This window comes from Phyllostomus hastatus, unplaced genomic scaffold, assembly GCF_019186645.2.
Source record: "Phyllostomus hastatus isolate PE091 unplaced genomic scaffold, TTU_PhHast_1.1 phas_contig_495, whole genome shotgun sequence".
Classification (NCBI taxonomy): Eukaryota; Metazoa; Chordata; class Mammalia; order Chiroptera; family Phyllostomidae; genus Phyllostomus; species Phyllostomus hastatus.
Window position 1 is genome coordinate 5,463,515 of NW_025333895.1, and position 18,200 is coordinate 5,481,714.

The following is an 18,200-nucleotide window of genomic DNA, read 5'->3' on the forward strand; positions in this document are numbered from 1 at the left end:
ATTCGTTCCCGCAGATGGGAGGGTCGGGAAAGTGGGCGGCTTCTAACAGTTTACACCAGTCGAGAGTGGGTCAAAGTCTTCGCGTGTTTGGATAGACAGGCGATTGGGAATCCCTCCCCATTGGGACCCCAATTCCATCCGTTCATTCACATAGTCAGCCACCCAGAATTTACTGAGCACCTACTGTGTGTCGGACACTGTGCCGGGCGCTGGGAATAAAGAGGCGAGTTCGGTCCGTGACTGTGGCTTCCTGGCTTGTCCCCAAGCGTCTGTAAAGGATGGACCCCGCCACCAACACACACCCGCCTCGGGTACAGCCCAGGTGCCAAAACACCTCTCTCTCTCTCTCTTTTTAAAGATTTTACTTATTTCTTTAGAGAGAAGGGAAGGGAGGGAGAGAGGGAGAGAAACGTCGATGTGCAAGAGAAATATCTGTCAGGGCCTCTTGGGCGCCCCTAACCAGGGACCTGGCCCGAAACACAGACAGGTGCCTTGTTACCAAGACACCGGTTCCTCTTGCCGACGCGGTCAAGAACGACAGGTCGGCGGGCCTGTGAGCCTGCAGGCCAAGTTCGTCAGGGATGCGTTCTAACGGGGGAGCAAAAGCAAGGGTGGCCAGTGGCTGGGTGGCCAACCGAAGGCCGAGAGGACAGAGAAGGTCCCCTGTCCTGCGGACCTCTGGAGTTGGCGGGATGGGGTGAGGGAGTTCCACGCTGATTGACGGGTAAGGGTGGTGCCGGCTCTCCCGAGGAGACGTGACTCCCCAAACGGAGGTGTTGCTGGGGGTCTGTTAGCCCGAGTCCTTGTCTTGCTCCGACTCTATTTGTTATTTTTTTTACATTGTTTTAAAGAAATGCACTTTTTTAAAAGATTTTATTTATTTATTTTTAGAGAAGGAGGGGAGGGAGAAAGAGAGAGAGAGAGAGAAACATCAATGTGCAGTTGCTGGGGGCCGTGGCCTGCAACCCAGGCATGTGCCCTGACTGGGAATCGAACCTGCGATGCTTTAGTTCACAGCCTGTGCTCAGTCCACTGAGCTACGCCAGCCAGGGCTTATTTGTTACTTTTGCATATGTGACGGGCAGGCAATCAACCAAAGTTGTTTCACGGGCTTTTCTCCGGGCACTGTGGTCCGCCCCCGTTCCTCCCTCCCAGGCCTTGGGGTGAATACACATCTCAAGGTTTTCCTCCCCCGCCCCCTGCCCCGGCTAGTGGAGACAACACACACAGCCTTTCAAGGGTGCCCCCGCCCCCGCGGACCAGTGTCCATCACAGGTCACTTGTGTTGTTCGGGACGCCTGGCAGCCTTACCGGACCAGCCTCAGAGCTGATGGGTCGACGGGAGAGACGTGTTTCCCTCTGCTTTCAGCCTCCTGTTGCAGCTCTTTGTTGGACTGCAGTGGTGAGGGCCCTGCCTGTATTTCCCCCGGCCGCTCCTTCTGCTGTGATACCCAACAGGGAATCGAACTGGCGACCTTTCGGCTGAGCCACACCAGCCGGGGCTCGGAGCATATCTTTTAAACAAGCTTCCCGGGGAGCTCCAAGGCAGATTGTCAGTGGACACCCCTTGGAGGGACCTGGCAGTCCTCTGCCAGCCCCTGCCCGAGGGCCGCAGGGTGGCGAAGGGGACAGGGCGGGTCTCCAGAGGCTTGGCTGCAGGTGTTGGAGAACTGCCTTCGAGGGTCAGCACAGCGGTCCTGGGCAGAGTCCCTGCGTGCTGCTCTTCCACGCACAGCCCCGGGACACGCGGGGACACCCGCAGGGAGAGGGAGTACGGCCCGCTGCAGTGGAGAATGTTCTGGAGCCAGGGCATGACCCGGACACCGGCAGGGAGGCCTCAGATGGCCCCGGGCCCAGGCTCTGAGCCAGCACCCTGCTGGGGAGGCGGGGGCACCGCAAGGGACTGGCAGATTTGAGGGCACTGGGACCCAGGAGCCTGGCGTGCGGGTGCGGGCAGAGCTCGCCGAGGGGTTTCAGGAGAGAGGGGTGGGCAGTGAAGCCGCATGAGATGGGAGCGGCTGTCTGTGCCCCGAGTCTGCACCCACCCTGACCCAGCACGGGTGTCGGCTGAGGCTCCAAGCAGCCCCGAGCTCTGTAACAGGAGGGGACCCCACCCCCACCCCCACCGCCCTGAGCTGCAACCTCACTTCGGTCTGGAGATGGTTAACAAGGGCCACTGTCCTCCAGACATCAGCCACTTTGGGGACAGACAGACGGACACGAATCCTGGTGTCATCGCTGCCTGTCTGTGTGACCTGGGTTCACTACTTCCGGTGCCCCTCCCAGCCCCCAGCTGAGAGCAAAGCTTCATAGCAGCGCCTTTCCCATGTCAGAAGGCAGGGCTGGATAGCCCAGGGCCGGGCATCAGGTTGTAGTAAATGGAAGCCCCCCAGAGCAAAGTGGGGAAGGAGGAGCCCTTGTCCCCTGCCCACAGGCCCGAGCTGCGGCCCGCAGAGCGGCGGAACGCCGCAGCCGGCCCCGGGAGCCTGCGGCCCACGTTCCCCAGCCTGCCTGGGCTCGCAGACCGTCAGGGAGACCCCCAGCGATGCCCGCAAAGCTGGGGCGCTCCGGGAGCGCAGAGCCGGGGGCTCGGGATCCTGCCAACCTCAGAAGAGGAGGCGGTGGACACTGCCTTTCTCTCGGCTGCTTCCTTGGGGGGGGACCCCAAGGGGGACCTCATGGTGGAACAGGGCAAACGGGCAGGTTTTTCTGGGGCTAAAAAGCCTGATTCTTCATCCCGCTGACTTTTTCGGGTGGGGTCTGTGGGCAGGATTCAGAGTCTACACCCGCCCCTCCTCCCGTCCCAGAGACGCATGGCAACTTCTGTGTGCACCTGTGTGTTTCTGGGGAGAGGCCCACAGCATCTGTCAGACGACTTAAGGGGTTCATGATCAAAATAGGGGCGGAGCCAGTGAGCCAGGGCCTCGATGTCACCTGGGCACTACAGCAGCGGGGCTGGTGGCTGTCTGTGCAGCCCCGCGGTGATGCCCCGGCCCCGAGGACAGCCCTGGGCTGCCCCACCGTCCCTGCACCTCCCTGGGGGGTGGGCGTCCATTCTGGTCTTTCCCCAGGGCACAGAGGGAGACTCTCCCAAGGTCACACGGTGGGGTGGAGGGCACTTTCCTCATTCTCAGAGGCTCGAGGGGGCAACTACTTACCCTCTGGGTGGGCAGCTGGTTGCCCCCCAACCATGTCCAATTGCTGGGTCGGGGAGGCCCCGCACCCCACCCCATGGAACCCAAGAGTCGAGAGGGTGCAGGAAGGAGGAAAACCGGCATTCTCGGGGCTCAAGCCTCCGTGGACAGGGCTGGGGAGCCTGCCATCTGCGGTGAGCCCTGGGCCCACTCACGGCCCCTCCCCCTGCCTCAGTTTCCCGCCTGCAAAAATGAGGAGATTTGACAGATGAGGTGTACGGTCCTTTCAGGTCTGAGTCCTCGAGAAGATGATAAGGGGCTTGACGCCCCAGAGCGGTTTGCAGGTTTGTGTCAGAACCGAGCCACGAGATTGGCACATCTCTGTCCCCGGCCACCAGGCCACTCCCGGGCTCCCAGGCGCTGGCTGGGGGCTTTGAGGGGCCCCGGTGGCTCTTATCTGGGAGAGGAAGGCCCACGCTGAGCCCTGAGCGGCGGCCTCGCCCTGGTCTGGAAACGGTTAATGAGGGCAGCTTCCCCCCAGATACCAGCCCCTTATTAAAATGTAGGTTTTACAATACGCGTTCGGCATGTGGCCGCCAACCTTAGATTAAAACCAGACGCTGACCCCCTCCCTAGATCAAATTTTGAGCCGAGAGCTGCTGTCATCCTCCTCAGTGGCTCCCGGCCCCCTCGCCCTGCACCCCCACTCCTCCAGGCGACCCTCCCCTCCCGAGCGTGGTTTTGGGGTCTCAGGAGCACAGCTGATGACCAGGCTGACCACTGAGGTGACCAGGGGAGCCGGGAGGTTGGAGCCCCTGGCTCGAGGAGCTTGGAGGCAGAAAGCCATCAAACCCGGAGGCTGGAAGCTTCCAGAGAGCCCCCCTCCTCTGGGACTTTGAGCTGGACGGTTGTCCCTGCCTTGGCCCTCCTGGCCCTTTTCTGTGCCTGACAGTAGGACGCACGTGCTCTCCGCTCAGTGGCCTCTCCCCTGCACTCCTCCCCCACCACCCCCCCACCCTCGACCTTGGGCTCAGAAGCTTTAGCCCCACCCTTGCCCGCCCCCTGGCTTCCCCAAGGGAGCCCACTGTGGCGGTCCCCCACCCCCACCTCTCACACGCAGGATTGCGTCCCCAACACCCCCACGCAGAGCAGCTTTGGGGGCCCTAGCAGTGCCGAGCCACCCCCATCTGGGCCTTAGCCACTCCTCTCCTGCCCCCTGTCACCCCCTCCTCCCAGTGCCCCCTTTCTGGCCAGTCTCTGACACTCCCTGTGTCTCTCTCTCTGACCTCTCCCCTTTTTCTGCTTTTTTACCGAGCTATAATTCACACACCATACAGTTCACCCGCTTAAAGTGTGCAAGCCAGTGATTTTTAGTGTAGTCAGTGGTACAGCCAGCGCCACCATCAGGTCTAGAACATTCTCATGGCCCCAGAGAGAAACCCTTTCAGCCATCATCGCCCTGCAGCCCCTCCTGCGCCTCCCCAGTCCCCGGCCACCACCCAGCCACGTCCGCCTCTGTGGGTTTGCCCGCTGTGGAAGTGGGGTCCCACGGCCCTCGGCCTTCCGGGAGAGGCACCGACTCTTCCCACTCAGCACCACGTCCTCACGGTCCACCCACGGTGTACCGTGGGCCGGAGCTCTCTCCCTTCGTGGAGGCAAAGAGTTCTCCCTCGTGTGGTGGACACAATGCCTTCGGTTTATCTGTTCATCAGCGGGTTGGCACGTGGGTCGTTTCCACTTTCCAGCTCTGATGAACGATGCCGCTGTGAACACGTGTGTGCACGTTTTTGTGTGGGCGTCCGTTTCCGTTTCTCTTGGGTAGGGGCCTGGAGTGGAATCGCCGGATCGCCGGGTAACTCTACGTTGAACATTTGAGGGACTGCCAGACTGTTCTCCAAAGTGGCTTCCCCACTTTCCATCCCCCCAGCAGTGGGTCAGTGGGTCAGGTTCTCGCCGACACTTATTATTGTCTGACTTCTGGTGTTAGCCACCCGAGTGGGTGCGGTTTCGATTTGTGTTGCCCTGACGGCCAGTGGCGCTGAGCGTCTTCTCCTGCGCTTGCCGGACGTTCGTGGACTTTCTTTGGAGAAAGGTTCTGTTCCGATCCTTTGCCCATTTTTAAGTTACACTATTTAACTTTTTGTTATAGAGCTCTAAGTGTTCTTTGCTTTCTATGTACAATGATCCAATATATGATTAGGAGATATTTTTCCTTAAAAATATTTACTAACCCACAGAAGTCAACCCATTCTGTAGGTCGTCTGGTCGCCTTCTCGGGGGCGTCCCCGGAAGTTTTTTATTTCGATGACGTCGGACTTTTTCCCTTCAGTGGCTTGTGCGCTGGGTGTCGCACCTAAGGACCCCTGCCTGGCCCCCCGGAGGGGAAGTGGAGACTTCAGCTCGTTCTCTGGAATGAGGCGTTCCTCCGTGTATATAGTCTTTCATCCAGAAACAAATTTGAAACCGAACTTCTCGTGTAGCCCCGGGGATACGGCAGTGATGAGGCAAAGACGGTGCCCACCTTCCTAGGGTTTAGACTGAGATGGAAGAGACAGGTGGAAGCAGGTAACCACGACAGAGGAAGGACTTAATCACAGATGTGCAGGACAGGGCCAGGGCCCGGGAGCTGGTAGTGAGGAGACCCATCCTGGTCCGGGGGCCGGAAAGGCCCCTCGGGGCAGCAGAGTCAGGCTCTGGCTGAAGGCGGGATAAGCATTCGCCGAGCAGGGGGGTGCCTTGCTGCAGGCATGGGAACCGCACATGCAAGGGCCCTGAGGCAGGGAGGGGCTCGTGCTGCCTGGGAAGGCAGACCGCCTTGGCCCACAGTCCCCCTGCTGCAGGGGGCAGTGGCCCCTTGGAAGTGTGGTGCAGGCAGCGTGCCATCATGGCCTTTGTCAGGGCAGCCCCAGCCCCCAGAGAGCCAGCTGCATTACAGCTGCCTCCAGGGCGCTGCCGAAGTTTCCGGTGGCCATGCGGGAGCCTTGCCCGTCTCAGGTCTGCTGGGACCTTCCTGCAGCCACACTGGTCACTGGCCTCGGGGCTGGCAGAGGCCTGTGAGGCCGTGGGGCTTGAACGGGGCCCCAGTGATGCTCTCTGAGTCCTCAGGCCCTGCCGCATCGTCCCTCCTCACCTTCCTTCCTGAAATGTCTGCTCCTTCTCCGGACTGGGAGCTATAAAAACGTGTCAGCACCTTGGGTTTTGTTCCGAATTAATGAGGTGAAACATCCTTGGGGGGAGGAGCGGCCGTGGCTGGCAGTGGCGGACCCTGACCCCCGCCCTGTGAAGGTGACCTTCCGTGACTCAGCGCTGGCCAGGCCTTTGGGGCTCTGTGAGGAGGACCCCGGGCCCTGGAGACAGCCCAGCACAGAGGGCAGCCTCCGTGGTCCCTCTACACCCTTCCAGTGCCTCCTTGTTTGTTCATTGATTCGTTCGTTCATTCACTTAACACTCGAAGTACAGTTGTGAAGCGTTTACCTTGGGCCAGGCCCTGGGATGGGTCCCAGAGAGACAGAAAACAGTGAGTTCCAGTTCCTGCTTGACAAATGGCCCCACACTTACCCTGCAGCAACAGAACTACGAGGGAGGGAGTGGTCAGGGAAGGCTTCCTGGAGGAGGCGGTACAGCTGCTGAGACTGGAAGGTGAGCCAGGGAGGGAGAGAAGCTGCCAGCCCAGGAACGCTTTGAGCAGGGGTCCACAGGGCGAGGGTGGGCATGCTCAGTGTGGGCACGGATTTCAGGGAGGCCGTGAACCCAGCTCAAGGTCCCCAGCCCCGGCTCTGCCACGGGGGTGACCTGGGTGTGAATACAGCCAGGGAGACCCCTTGGGAGAAGGGCTCCGTCCTTCTGCTGTGGGTGCTCACAGATGATTGGCCCAGGGCTGGGCTGCGGCCCGGGGTGGCCTCCGCCCTCTGTTATCCCTGGCAAAGTGGCCCCCAGGGCTGTGGCAGGACAACACAGGGCCTGGGCGTCGCAGGCCGAAGGGCCCCCTCTCACTGAGTGAGCCCGGGTAGGCCCTGGCCTCTCTCTGGGCGTCCTTCCGCCCCCTCCCAGCGAGGAGAGCCAGCCCTGCCTGCAGCTCCGGGGCCTGTTGGGGCCGCCCGGGGTGGGGGGTGAGGCTGGGAAGCCAGCCTGTTCGCTGTCGCCGCACCAAACCCTCCTCTGTGCTTCGTCCTCGGGCCCTGCATGTCCGGGCCGGAGGCCAGCTTGGCCGGAGATGAAACCGGCCCCGGAGCCCCTTGCATGGGATCCTGGCTGGGGTGGGGCTGGCCCCCCGGGGAAGCCCCCGGAAGCCCGGGCTCCCCTCTCCAGAGGCCTCTAGGAACCAGGAATCTTCTCCGTCCCCCTCCCTTCTGCCAGGGAGCCCTCCCTCTCTTTCTCTGAATATCGTTGACCTGACTCAGTCGCAGGCCTGACCTTGGGCCTGCCCACGCAGGTCTCACAGGCTGGGTGGCCCGCACGCCTCCCCCTCCTGGAAGCCCCCCTGGCCTGCGTGCCTGGGAACTCCAACACGCGCCCCCCGCTCCGGAAATGCTTCCGCGGCCCTCAGCGGCCCTCCTCGGGGTGGTTCCACACCCCCTGAGCCCCTGGAGAGGCGCTCAGAAGTTCGTGCGTGAGGACTGGGGCGGGGCGCTGCGGTCGTCCAGAGCCTGGGCGCCCTGCGGATCTGCCGAGCCAAAGCCCCGCTCCGGCCTACGCTAGCCACGTGGCCTTGGAGTGCTGCCCGACCCCCGTGCCTCCGTTTCCTCGCCTGTAAGACCGAGATAAGAGCCCCCATACAGGGTCGGTAAAAGGGTTCAACGAGGTGGTTCGTGTTCTTCCCATCTTTTCCAGTAAGATTCCCGAGGCTGGATGAGGTGAAGGGGACCCCTCCCCGCCACCTGCCGGGGCCAGGCCCTCCCGCATCCTTACCCACAAGGCCGCTCTGCCTCTCACCTCCCGAGTGTGCAGGCGAAGAGATTCCCCGCCCACAGTCCTCCGAGATGCCCAGGCAGTTCCCAGAATTCCTGTGTGCGCTCCTCTCTCCCCGGGGCCCTGCAAAAAGGAGCCCAAATCTCTCCCAAGAGACCTGGGGGCGTGGGGAGAGGCACAGCCTTCGCTGGCCTCTCTGCGCCCGCCTCCCCCCCACCCCCCCGCCCCCCACCTCCACTTCCTTCCGAAGACTTCCCCGCCTGGGAAGGCGCTGCAGCTCCGAAGCAGCGCCTTTGACCAGGGCCCGGTGTTAATTTGTTAAACCCACATCAAGGTCCCGAGGACCCATTGTTTATTTTTGTGAGCGTGTTGGCAGAGATCACACGGGGGGAGGGGGGGGCGGGGAGGCTGCTGCTTTGGTCAGAATAAATGCTAATTAATAAAAGTTATTTATTTGGTTTGGAGCTCGCCGTGGCCCTGGGGTCAGGCGCAAACTGACTATTTGAAGCAAAAACAAATAGAGAGTGTCTCCCGACGGCTTGAGAAAGGCAGGAACGAAGAGGCTGGGTTTATTTGTCTTGGGAAGAATTTGCAGTTAATTCCCTCCAGACTATTTAGGCCCTTAAATTACACGGAGTAAGAAAAACCGTGGGTGCCGGGGAGAGGAGCCAGGAGCACTTGATCATTTGGCTGAGAGCAGAGTTTTTAAATGTCTTTGGCCCGCACTCAGCCAAATAAATGGTACGTGTGAAATAATTTAATGGCAGAGAACTGCGCGCCAGTCATTTTTTTTTTTCCATTGTAATATAATCGGGGACGGAGTGCTTTGGGTTTTAAGGCAGAGAGAGCGGGGCAGGCCACCCCGTCCAAATGCACCCCTCCCTTCCCGGATCCAGCCCCCTCACGACGGAGTCTAAACAGCCAGGGGAAAAGGAGGCGGCTTCGGCCTTGGTTTCTAACCCTAGAGAAAAGCAGACCTTTTACTGAACGAAAGGACTTGGCCGGAGCGGCCCCAGGCCTCGCCGGCCCGAGGCTTCCAGAGTGTTTGTCTTGCGGCCCCGGAGGGACACGCCCGCCCACCGCGGAGCATTTCTCGGGAGGTGACTCAGGAACTTCCCGGAACGGCCCATGCGCCGGCAAGCGGGGGCTGCCCAGGGAGCCCTGGCCGAGTCCCGAGCCCAGGGTTCGAGTCCTGACTCACCTCCCAGACGCTGCTGGGATCTTCCTCACCCTGCCCCCCACCCCCCCGCACCCCCGCTGCCTCTCCTCTGCCCACCTCAGGGACCGACACCCTCTATCTTCTCCGGGCTGGGGTGACGGAGGATGAGCCTTGTCTTCACGCACCAAGCGCCTTGCACGCTAGCGATAATGCCGCGGGCAGCGGGCACTTATCCATCCGTTACCATGCTCCTGACCTTGAGTAGCACTCACTCAGCTCCTCTGGGACTTCGTGTGACCTTGGGCAAACCACTGTCCGTCCCCCCCCTCCCCCCAGATCCCTGGAAAGAGGTGGCCAGGGTGCCCTCCCCCAGGGCTAGGATGGGGACTCAGGCATTGCAGCGAGATGAGTTGAACCTGGAGACCCCACCCCACGGCGTCTCCCAGAGCTGGGCCTGAGAGCATGCCAGACCCCCACATCACGTCCCCTAGTTGCAAGGTGGATGAGGGAGGAGACCCCCACGGAGACAGGATCCCAGTCTCACGGGCTGAGCCTTCCCACAGACCTGACTGTTCATCGCAGCCGCAGGACCTTGGGCAGGCCACTCGGAGCCTAGGTCTCCCCGTGTGTGTGACACGGGCGGGCACCAGGCCTCTGTGGACACCAGCTTACCAGCCCTGGGCCCCGCTCCTGCCCAGCCCGACTTCTGTTGAGTGCACCCCATCCCAGCCGCCTCGGTGGGAACCCCAGGAGGGCCAAGCCCACCCCTGTGGGGCCCACTGGTGTCAAGGGTGGGAGGCCCTGGGGAGGGGTGCAGGCCCTGATTTGGGGGATAGGTTTCAGCCCTGAGGCCCCGCACAGTTTGGAGAGAGAGCCGCGCGGTTCCTTCCGGCGCCCACTTGGCGGGGCAAGCGCTGCAAAATGGTTTTCATTTAAACACCCTCCGTTTTGAATTGCTTGGAAACTTCCCGAAAAAGTCTCCTTTTTTGGCTGAAACGCCTTCTGCGTTTGGGTGTATGCCCGAGCAGCATTGCCTGAAGCGGGGCGGACATTGCGTCTGCAATGGCGGGCGTTCCAGAAGCTTCTGTCGGGCCGGGGCTATTGATCACCACCCAGTTTTCAGCACATGGGCCCTTGTTGTTTTGGTTTAAGGTTTCTTCCCGCGCAGGGGGGTGGGGGTGCGAGGCGGAGAGACGTTCACAGGCACCAGACATTCCCATCCATCTTCGCCTTTTCTTGGAGGAGAGGGGTGAGGAGTGAAGGCTGAGACAGTGCGGGAGGGGAGGCTGGCCCACGGGGGCCACTCCGAGCTCCCTGCGGCCGCCTACCCACCCCCACGTGTCCGTGTGTTTGCAAGTACGTGCCCCCACGCGGGAAAAGGCTCCGAGCGGACACTCCAGGTGACTCGTCTCCACGAAGGTTTCTCACCCTCAGCACCGTGGATGACGGGAACCAGATAATTCTTTGATGGGGGCGCCTGTCCTGTGAATGGAAGGGTATTTAGCAGCATCGCAGCGTGTGCCCTTTCCATCCGTACCCTGGCAATCAAACATGCCTCACCCCCACCCCTGAGGTGAGGCTCAGTAGGTCGTGCGCCCTTCCACAGCGTGAAAGGTCGCTGGTTCGATTCCCGGCCAGGGCTTGGTCGCCATGTGAGAGTCAACTGATCAATGTATCTCTCTCACCTTGATGTTTCTCTCCCTCTCTTTCTCCTTCCTTTCCCCTCTCTCTAAAAATAAGTAAATAAAAGGGTTTTTTTTTAAAAGATTTTTAAAAAATGTTTTCAGGCCCTGGCTGGCGTAGCTCAGTGGATTGGCATTGCAGGTTCAATTCCCAGTCAGAGCACATGCCTGGGTTGCAGGCCATGGCCCCCAGCAACTGCACATTGATGTTTCTCTCTCTCTCTCTTTCTGCCTCCCTTCCCTCTCTAAAAATAAAAAAATAAAATCTTTTAAAAAAATGTTTTCAGACACTGTCAGATGGGTCCTGAAGGCAAAATCGCCCTCACTTGAGAACCACCGGTCCAGACCCCGCTGTAAGGCCGTCTTTTCCCGGGCGCCCACCCTCACTCCTGCCTGACTGCCCCGCCCCCTCCACCCACGGCCTCTCTCCCACCGGCGCGAACCAGGCACCAGGCTCGTGGGACAACTTAGCCTCAGACGGAATCGGCTGGCCGCTCAGCAGCCAGCGAGCTGGCTAACCTGGGAGCTGGTTTGAAAGCAGAGAGCGAGTGGTGTCCATTACAGTGCCTGGAATGTTCTAGACGCTCAGCTGAACAAACAGACAGCACGGTGCGAAGAACAGAGGACACACAAAGGGAATGCGTCACCGGAGAAGCAAAAATACAAGGAAGGACTAAACCCCAAAAGGGTGGCCCAAGCTCTGGGAGCCCAATTGGGCAGAACAGGCCCTCCTGCCCGGCTGGCGGGTGTGGCCACATCCAGCATCGTGCCCGCGGGCCCGACAGTCTCGCCTCCAGGACTCCGTCCCAGATGCGCAGTGACCAAAGGAGAAAATTATGTTTGCACAGAGACGCCCTGCGGCGTTCCTTTGGTTGCAAAAGATCGGAATACACCCGAGTGCCATCCCCAGGGCCCCGGGGAAATAATCCCCGGTGAGTCACACACCGCAGTGCTCCGGAAAGTTCTCTGGGCGCTGGATGGAGGGGTCCCTGGGACAGATCGCTAAGGAGGAAAAACGAGGGCAGAGTAGTGTGTGAAAAGCTGCCTTCTGATAGAAGATGCGGGGGGGACACCCCACATAGTTTATTATATTTGCACAAAGCAAAGCTGAAGCATAAAGCCAAACTGACTTAGGAACCGGGTCCCTGCGCCTGGAGGGAGAGAATAAGAGGAAACAGGGAGTACGGAGAATGATCCAAAGAAAAGGGTGACAGCGTGGGTGGGAGGGGTGGCTGGGTCACTGGGCCCTGCGGGACACCTGGTGCGTCAGGCCACCCTGCCCGGATGGGGGGGTCAGAGCAGCCCCGCTAACACACGGGAACAGACACAGGGAGGCTGCCAAACACGAGGAGACAAAGAAACATGGCCCAGATGAAAACATAGATGAAAACTCCAGAAAAAGAACTAAACAAAGTGGAGATAAGCAATCTGTCAGATGCAGAATTCAAAACCCTGGTTGTCAGGATGCTCATGGAACTTAGTGAGGACCTTGGCAGCATAAAAAAGACCCAGTTGGAAATGAAGGACACCCTGATTGAAATAAAGAACAATTTACAGGGAAACAACAGGAGAGTGGAGGAACCTGATAATCAAGTCAATGATTTAGAACATAAGGAAGCAAAAAACAACCAATCAGAACAACAAGAAGAAAAAAGAATTAAAAAACAAATGAAGATAGTGTAAGCAGCCTCTGGCACAACTTCAAGCGTTCCAACTTTTGCATCATAGGGTGCCAGGAGAAGAGAAAGGGCAAGAAATTGGAAATTTATTTGAAAAAAAATAATGAAAGAAAACGTCCTTAATTTGGTGAAGAAAACAGACATGCAAGTCCAGGAAGCACAGAGAGTCCCAAACCAGATGGATGCAAAGAGGCCCACTCCTAGACACATCATCACTGAAATGTCAGAAGTTAAAGATAAAGAGAGAATCTTAAAAACAGCATGAGAAAAGCAGTTAATTACATATGGGGAGTTCTCATAAGACTGTCAGCTGCTTTCTCAATAGAAACTTTGCAGGCTAGAACAGACTGGCCAGAAATATTCTAAGTCATGAAAAGCAGGTACCTACAGCCAAGATTGCTCTACCCAGCCAAGACCTCATTTAGAATGGAAGGGCAGATAAAGAGCTTCCCAGACAAGAAAAAAACTAAAGGAGTTTATCACCACCAAACCATTACTATATGAAATGTTAAAGGGACTTATTTAAGATAAAGAAGATCAAAACTATGGACAATAAAATGGCAATAAATACATATCTGTCTACAATTAAATCTGAAAAACAAGCTAAACACAGAAGAGCAGAGACAGAATCATGGATACAGACAGCGTTTTGATGGGTGCCAGATGGGAGCAGGAGTGTGGGGGAACGGGTGCGAGGTGAGGGGATCGGGAAGTACAGACAGGTAGTTACAGAGTAGCCCTGGGGACGTAAAGCACAGCACAGGAAATGGAGCAGCCAAAGAACTTATACCATGACCCACGGACATGAACAATGGTGTGGGGATGGCCTGAGGGAGTGGGGGGTGCCGGGTGGAGGGGGGCAAAAGGAGAAAAATTGGGACAACTGTAATAAGCATAATCAATAAAATATAGTTAAAGATGTGATTTTTTTTACCTGGACATTTTGGTTATTATGACACTCTGGATCTTTTTTTTAAAGATTTTATTTATTTATTTTTAGAGAGAGGGGAAGGGAGGGAGAAAGAGAGGGAGAGAAACGTCAGTGTGTGGCTGCCTCTCACACACCCCCTACTGGGGACCTGGCCTGCAACCCAGGCACGTGCCCTGGCTGGGAATCAAACCGGCAATGCTTTGGTTCGCAGGCCTGCGCTCAATCCACTGAGCTACACCAGCCAAGGCTAAAGACGTGATTTTTTTAAAAGAAAAGGGTGAGTATTACTGTCCTGAATGGAATGGTATCTGGAATATCACTAAATAAAAATAGGCTCATTGAATTACCAATGTGTTCAGCTCAATCTCATGCTTGTACATTTTCTTGAAAATAATTTTTTTAAGATTTTGTTTTTTTATTTTGAGAGAGAGGGGGAGGGAGGGAGAAAGAGAGGGAGAGGAACATCAGTCAGTTGCCTCTCTCTCTCACGTCCCCAACTGAGGCCCTGGCCCACAACCCAGGCATGTGGCCTGACCAGGAATCGAACCAGTGACCTTTCATTTGTGGGGCAATGCCCAACCCACTGAGCCACGTGGGTCAGGCTTGCCTGTATATTTTTTTAAATGCACGTGTGTAGTCTTATAAAGTACAGAGAATGGAGCTGGAGAGGGGGAAGTATCTGGTTTTACTTTATACCCTTCCGTGTTGTTTGAAGCTGTTACTGTGACAAGCAATGACATTACTTGTTATTTAAAAATATATATATATTTTAATATATATTTATATTAAATATTTCTTATTAAATATATATATATTTAGTAAGAAAATCAGCTACACAAAGAAGTGCTGAACAGGGCAGTGTTGGTTCTAAGAGGCAGGTGAGTGCAGTGAAGGGGAGGAGGTTTCATGTGGACTTAGGTAGTCAGGGAGGGCTCCCTGGAGGAGGGGGTAGTGAGCCGAGCCCTAGGTGATGAAAGGTCAGCATTTCTGTCCCTGGATAAAAGTTAAATGTGGAAATAGTAGCTGAACATCCTCCCCCTTTCCCCTCTGTAAATGGGGAGCGATAGGGATCCAGCACCTGTGTCTAGGGTTCCCATGAGCACCCCATGATCTGTGGGTGCTAAGGAGCCTGGGTGCAGTGGACTCTCTGAACGGTGACTCTTACTGCTCTTTATTGGGTATCATTTTAACTCAACAACAAATACCGATGGAGGGATTACCACGCCCTAGAGCCGGGACCAGGTGCTAAGGACACGCCCCTGTCCCTGGACCCTCCCCGGCCGGGTGGTTGCCCCTCACGGCAGCAGGTGCCCATCCCCTGACTCCACAGGACAGAGCCTGGTGCTTTCGTTCACCATTGTGTAGCCCAGGGCCCTGGCCCTGAGCCTGCCACACAGGAGGGGCTCGGTGACTGTGTGTAGAAGAATGAATGGGCGAAGGAACGAAGGAGTGAATGAAAGGGAGGCGCTCCTGCGCCGTGCATCCGCGTTGGGAGACCCAAGTAGAGAGCTCAGTGCGAACTGCCGAGCATGCAGATGCCTGAGTGCCTTTGCCTGCGACCCCGGGTGCAGGGGCAGCCTGGCGGGCCTGGGGACACCCACCGCGCCCTGCCCTCCGCCCTACTGACCCTCAGGTTCCTCCCCGCAGGTGAGTGTCCCAGTCCTGGGCGCGGGAGCGCCACCAAGCGGAAGAAGAAGCAGCGGCGGAACCGCACCACGTTCAACAGCAGTCAACTGCAGGCGCTGGAGCGCGTGTTCGAGCGCACGCACTACCCCGACGCCTTCGTGCGCGAGGAGCTGGCGCGGCGCGTCAACCTCAGCGAGGCGCGTGTCCAGGTGAGGGCAGCCCCTCCGTGGGCCACCTGTGGGTCCGTGGAGCCACCATAGGCTGTGACTTAGGGAGCTGCCCCGGTGAGGTGTTTAAGAGCAGGAACATCTGAGGCCAGGAGGGCTGAGGTTCAAACCCCAGCCCTGCCACTTATTAGGTGTGTGACCTGGAGTAAGTTCCTTAACTTGTGTGTGCCTTAGGTGCCTCCCTGTAAAATGAGGGTCCCGTGGGTCTATTTTATAGGGTTCTTCTGAGAACTACAGGAGTTAATGCATCTGTAAAGTGCTTGGAGCTGTGCCTGCCGCAAGGGTTTTGATAGATAAAAGTCGTTGTGAAGTGTCGTGTTCACTGTGCCAGCTCTGAGCTGAGAGCTCCCCATACAGCTCTCTTTCGATGACCTCACAACAGCGAAGTGTCATTCACTGGCCGTTTCATCCACTCACGCCCCCATTCCCCAGCACTCTCTCCCACCCCCACGTGACAGATGCGAAAAGTGGGGCTCGGAGAGGTGAGGCGGCCAGTCCAGGGCTGGGGGCAGAGCAGGCACACGCTGGGTTCGAAGGGCCTCGGGTCCCCTTTGTGGCCCGGCTGCGCCTGCTCACCCCGCCCTCCCGCCCCCCTAGGTCTGGTTCCAGAACCGCCGGGCCAAGTTCCGCCGCAACGAGCGGGCCATGCTGGCCAACCGCTCTGCCTCCCTGCTCAAGTCCTACAGCCAGGAGGCCGCCATCGAGCAGCCCGTGGCCCCCCGGCCCACCGCCCTGAGCCCAGACTATCTCTCCTGGACGGCCTCGTCCCCCTACAGGTGAGAGCCGGGCCCCTCTCGGGTAAGGGGGGGCGCAGCTGGGGGACCCCGGGGGTGTGTAGGGCCCGGGCTCCTCCGAGCATCGGAAGAGACCTGTGAACGGTGCCCACGGGCCCCTGGGACCGGGGCCCACCAGGTCGTATGGGGGCAAGTGTGTGAATGTGTGCTCGTGAGTGTGCGTGGGGGTGTTGCATGAGTGTGCGCGCACCGGAGTGTGCGTGTGCACACGCACTCATGTGCACGTGAGTGTGTGGAAGGGCGAGAAGACCGGGCCTGTCTGGAGGGGAAGGAAAGAGGCCGCGCCACTCTCAGGCGCCCTGTGGGATGGCTGGCGCGAGGGCCCCAGCGCCGTGCCCACCTTCCTGGCCAGAAGCAGAGGCCAGAGGGGCTGACAGAATGGCCTCCCCATCCTGGGGACCCGGTGGGGTCCAGAGCCAAGTCCTGGGGCAGTTGCCCCTGGTCAAACCTGGAAAAAAGGCTCCCCGCAAGGTGGCAGGGCGAGGCAGAAGAGGGAGGGGGGCGCTAGGGGTCTGTTCCCCACCACTCCAGGGGGCGCCCCTTAGTCTGTGAGCCCTCTGCTGGAGCCCCGGTCTCCTCGAAGGTGAGACCCGCAGGTCAGCTTGTGGGACCGAAGTCCTAGTGACGCCTGACATCTCTCGGAACTGCCCCTGCCCTGTCCTCGCCTGGGGCAGGAGAATCACGTAAAGGCACCCTTAAATACGGGTGTGTTCATTCACCTGCATCCCACGCAGGCCCTGGGGTGAACGGGACCCAGGCTCAGCTCTCAGGAAGCTCCTGGTCCAGCGAGGAATGCCCACAGACCCACGGGGGTGGCTCCGTGTCGCCATGCTGGCTGTGGGTGCTTCTGACTCCTCCCCGAAGGCTGCAGCCCCCCCCCCTTCCCGCCCCCAGGGGAAGGCTGCCTGGGAGAGCGAGCTGAGGAGGGGAGGCGGGAGAGGCTGGAGTCCAGGACTGACAGCCAGAAGAGCCGCGGGCAGCATGCCGGCCACACCCAATGTGTCCTGTGTCTTATGTCACCCCCAGTACGGTGCCACCCTACAGCCCTGGAGGCTCCAGCCCGGCAACCCCAGGGGTCAACATGGCCAACAGCATCGCCAGCCTCCGCCTCAAGGCCAAGGAGTTCAGCCTGCACCACAGCCAAGTGCCCACCGTGAACTGACCACCCGCCCTGTCGGGACCCGGCTGCCTCCCCGGTCTAAGGCGACAGAAAAGAGGGCAGACACGCAGGAAAGTGACCCTCCCCTGTCCCTGTCCCCAGGAGGGGCGGGGGCGGGGGCCGGGGCTCTCCCGGCCCCTCCCTCCAGCCCAGGGTCCCGGGACGGAGAGGCTGCTCAGATGCCCGAGGCCCGGCTGGAGACTTGGGCCCGTGACCCTCGGAGGGGCTGGGCTGGAAGGTGGAGCAGGAGCTAACCAAGGACCTCATTTATTTTGTGTATTAAAACCAAATAGCTTTTGTCTTTAAGAAATAAAAAGTTGTTTAAGCCCAAAAAGGTTGTGGGAGGGCAGGTCCGGGCAGCAAAGCAATTGGGGGCCGCCATCCAGGGCCCACGGAGACTGCCCAGGCCCCGCTGGGGCCAGCGGCCAGCAGCCAGCGGGGCCAGCTGCCCACGTATCCGTCTCCTTCTGGATGAAGCCCTCCCTCACCCCACAGAGCCCCGGGGTGGGGACAGGGGCAGGAGGACAAGGAGCTGCCCCAGACCCTAGGGACACGCAGGTGTCTGCGCGACTCTGAGCAGGAGGACCCCTCCCTCCCCTGTCCGGTCAGGCAGGGGGCAGGGGGGTGACCATGGACTGGCCAGAGGGTGTATGGGACAGACGCTGAAATTAAATTCCCTGTTTGTGCACATACAAAAAGTGGGGGACCCCTCTGAGCATTTGACTGTGGAGGGGCCTGGGCAAATGGCCCGCAAAGTGGGGGCACAGAGTGGAGGTCCCAGGCAGGCTCACAGGACGGAGGAGTGGTCCCAACAGTCCAGGACACCACAAGGGCCTTGTCCAAGCCCCCCACCCCCAGCCGCCTTTCTGCAGGTGGTAACTGGGGGTGGCAGAAGATACCT

General features: G+C 58.9%; 1 protein-coding gene across 1 annotated transcript in view; it reads left to right on the plus strand.

Annotated features, from left to right (window-relative positions):
* Positions 1-17,493, plus strand: part of PRRX2 (paired related homeobox 2) — a 42,507-nt gene extending 25,014 nt beyond the window's left edge. The window contains exons 2-4 of the mRNA XM_045846386.1: positions 15,141-15,328; positions 15,944-16,122; positions 17,167-17,493. Coding sequence (XP_045702342.1) covers positions 15,141-15,328; positions 15,944-16,122; positions 17,167-17,302 — 503 coding nt within the window. The 3' untranslated portion in view covers positions 17,303-17,493. The remainder of the gene's footprint in view (positions 1-15,140; positions 15,329-15,943; positions 16,123-17,166) is intronic.
* The last annotated feature ends 707 nt before the right edge of the window (positions 17,494-18,200 follow it).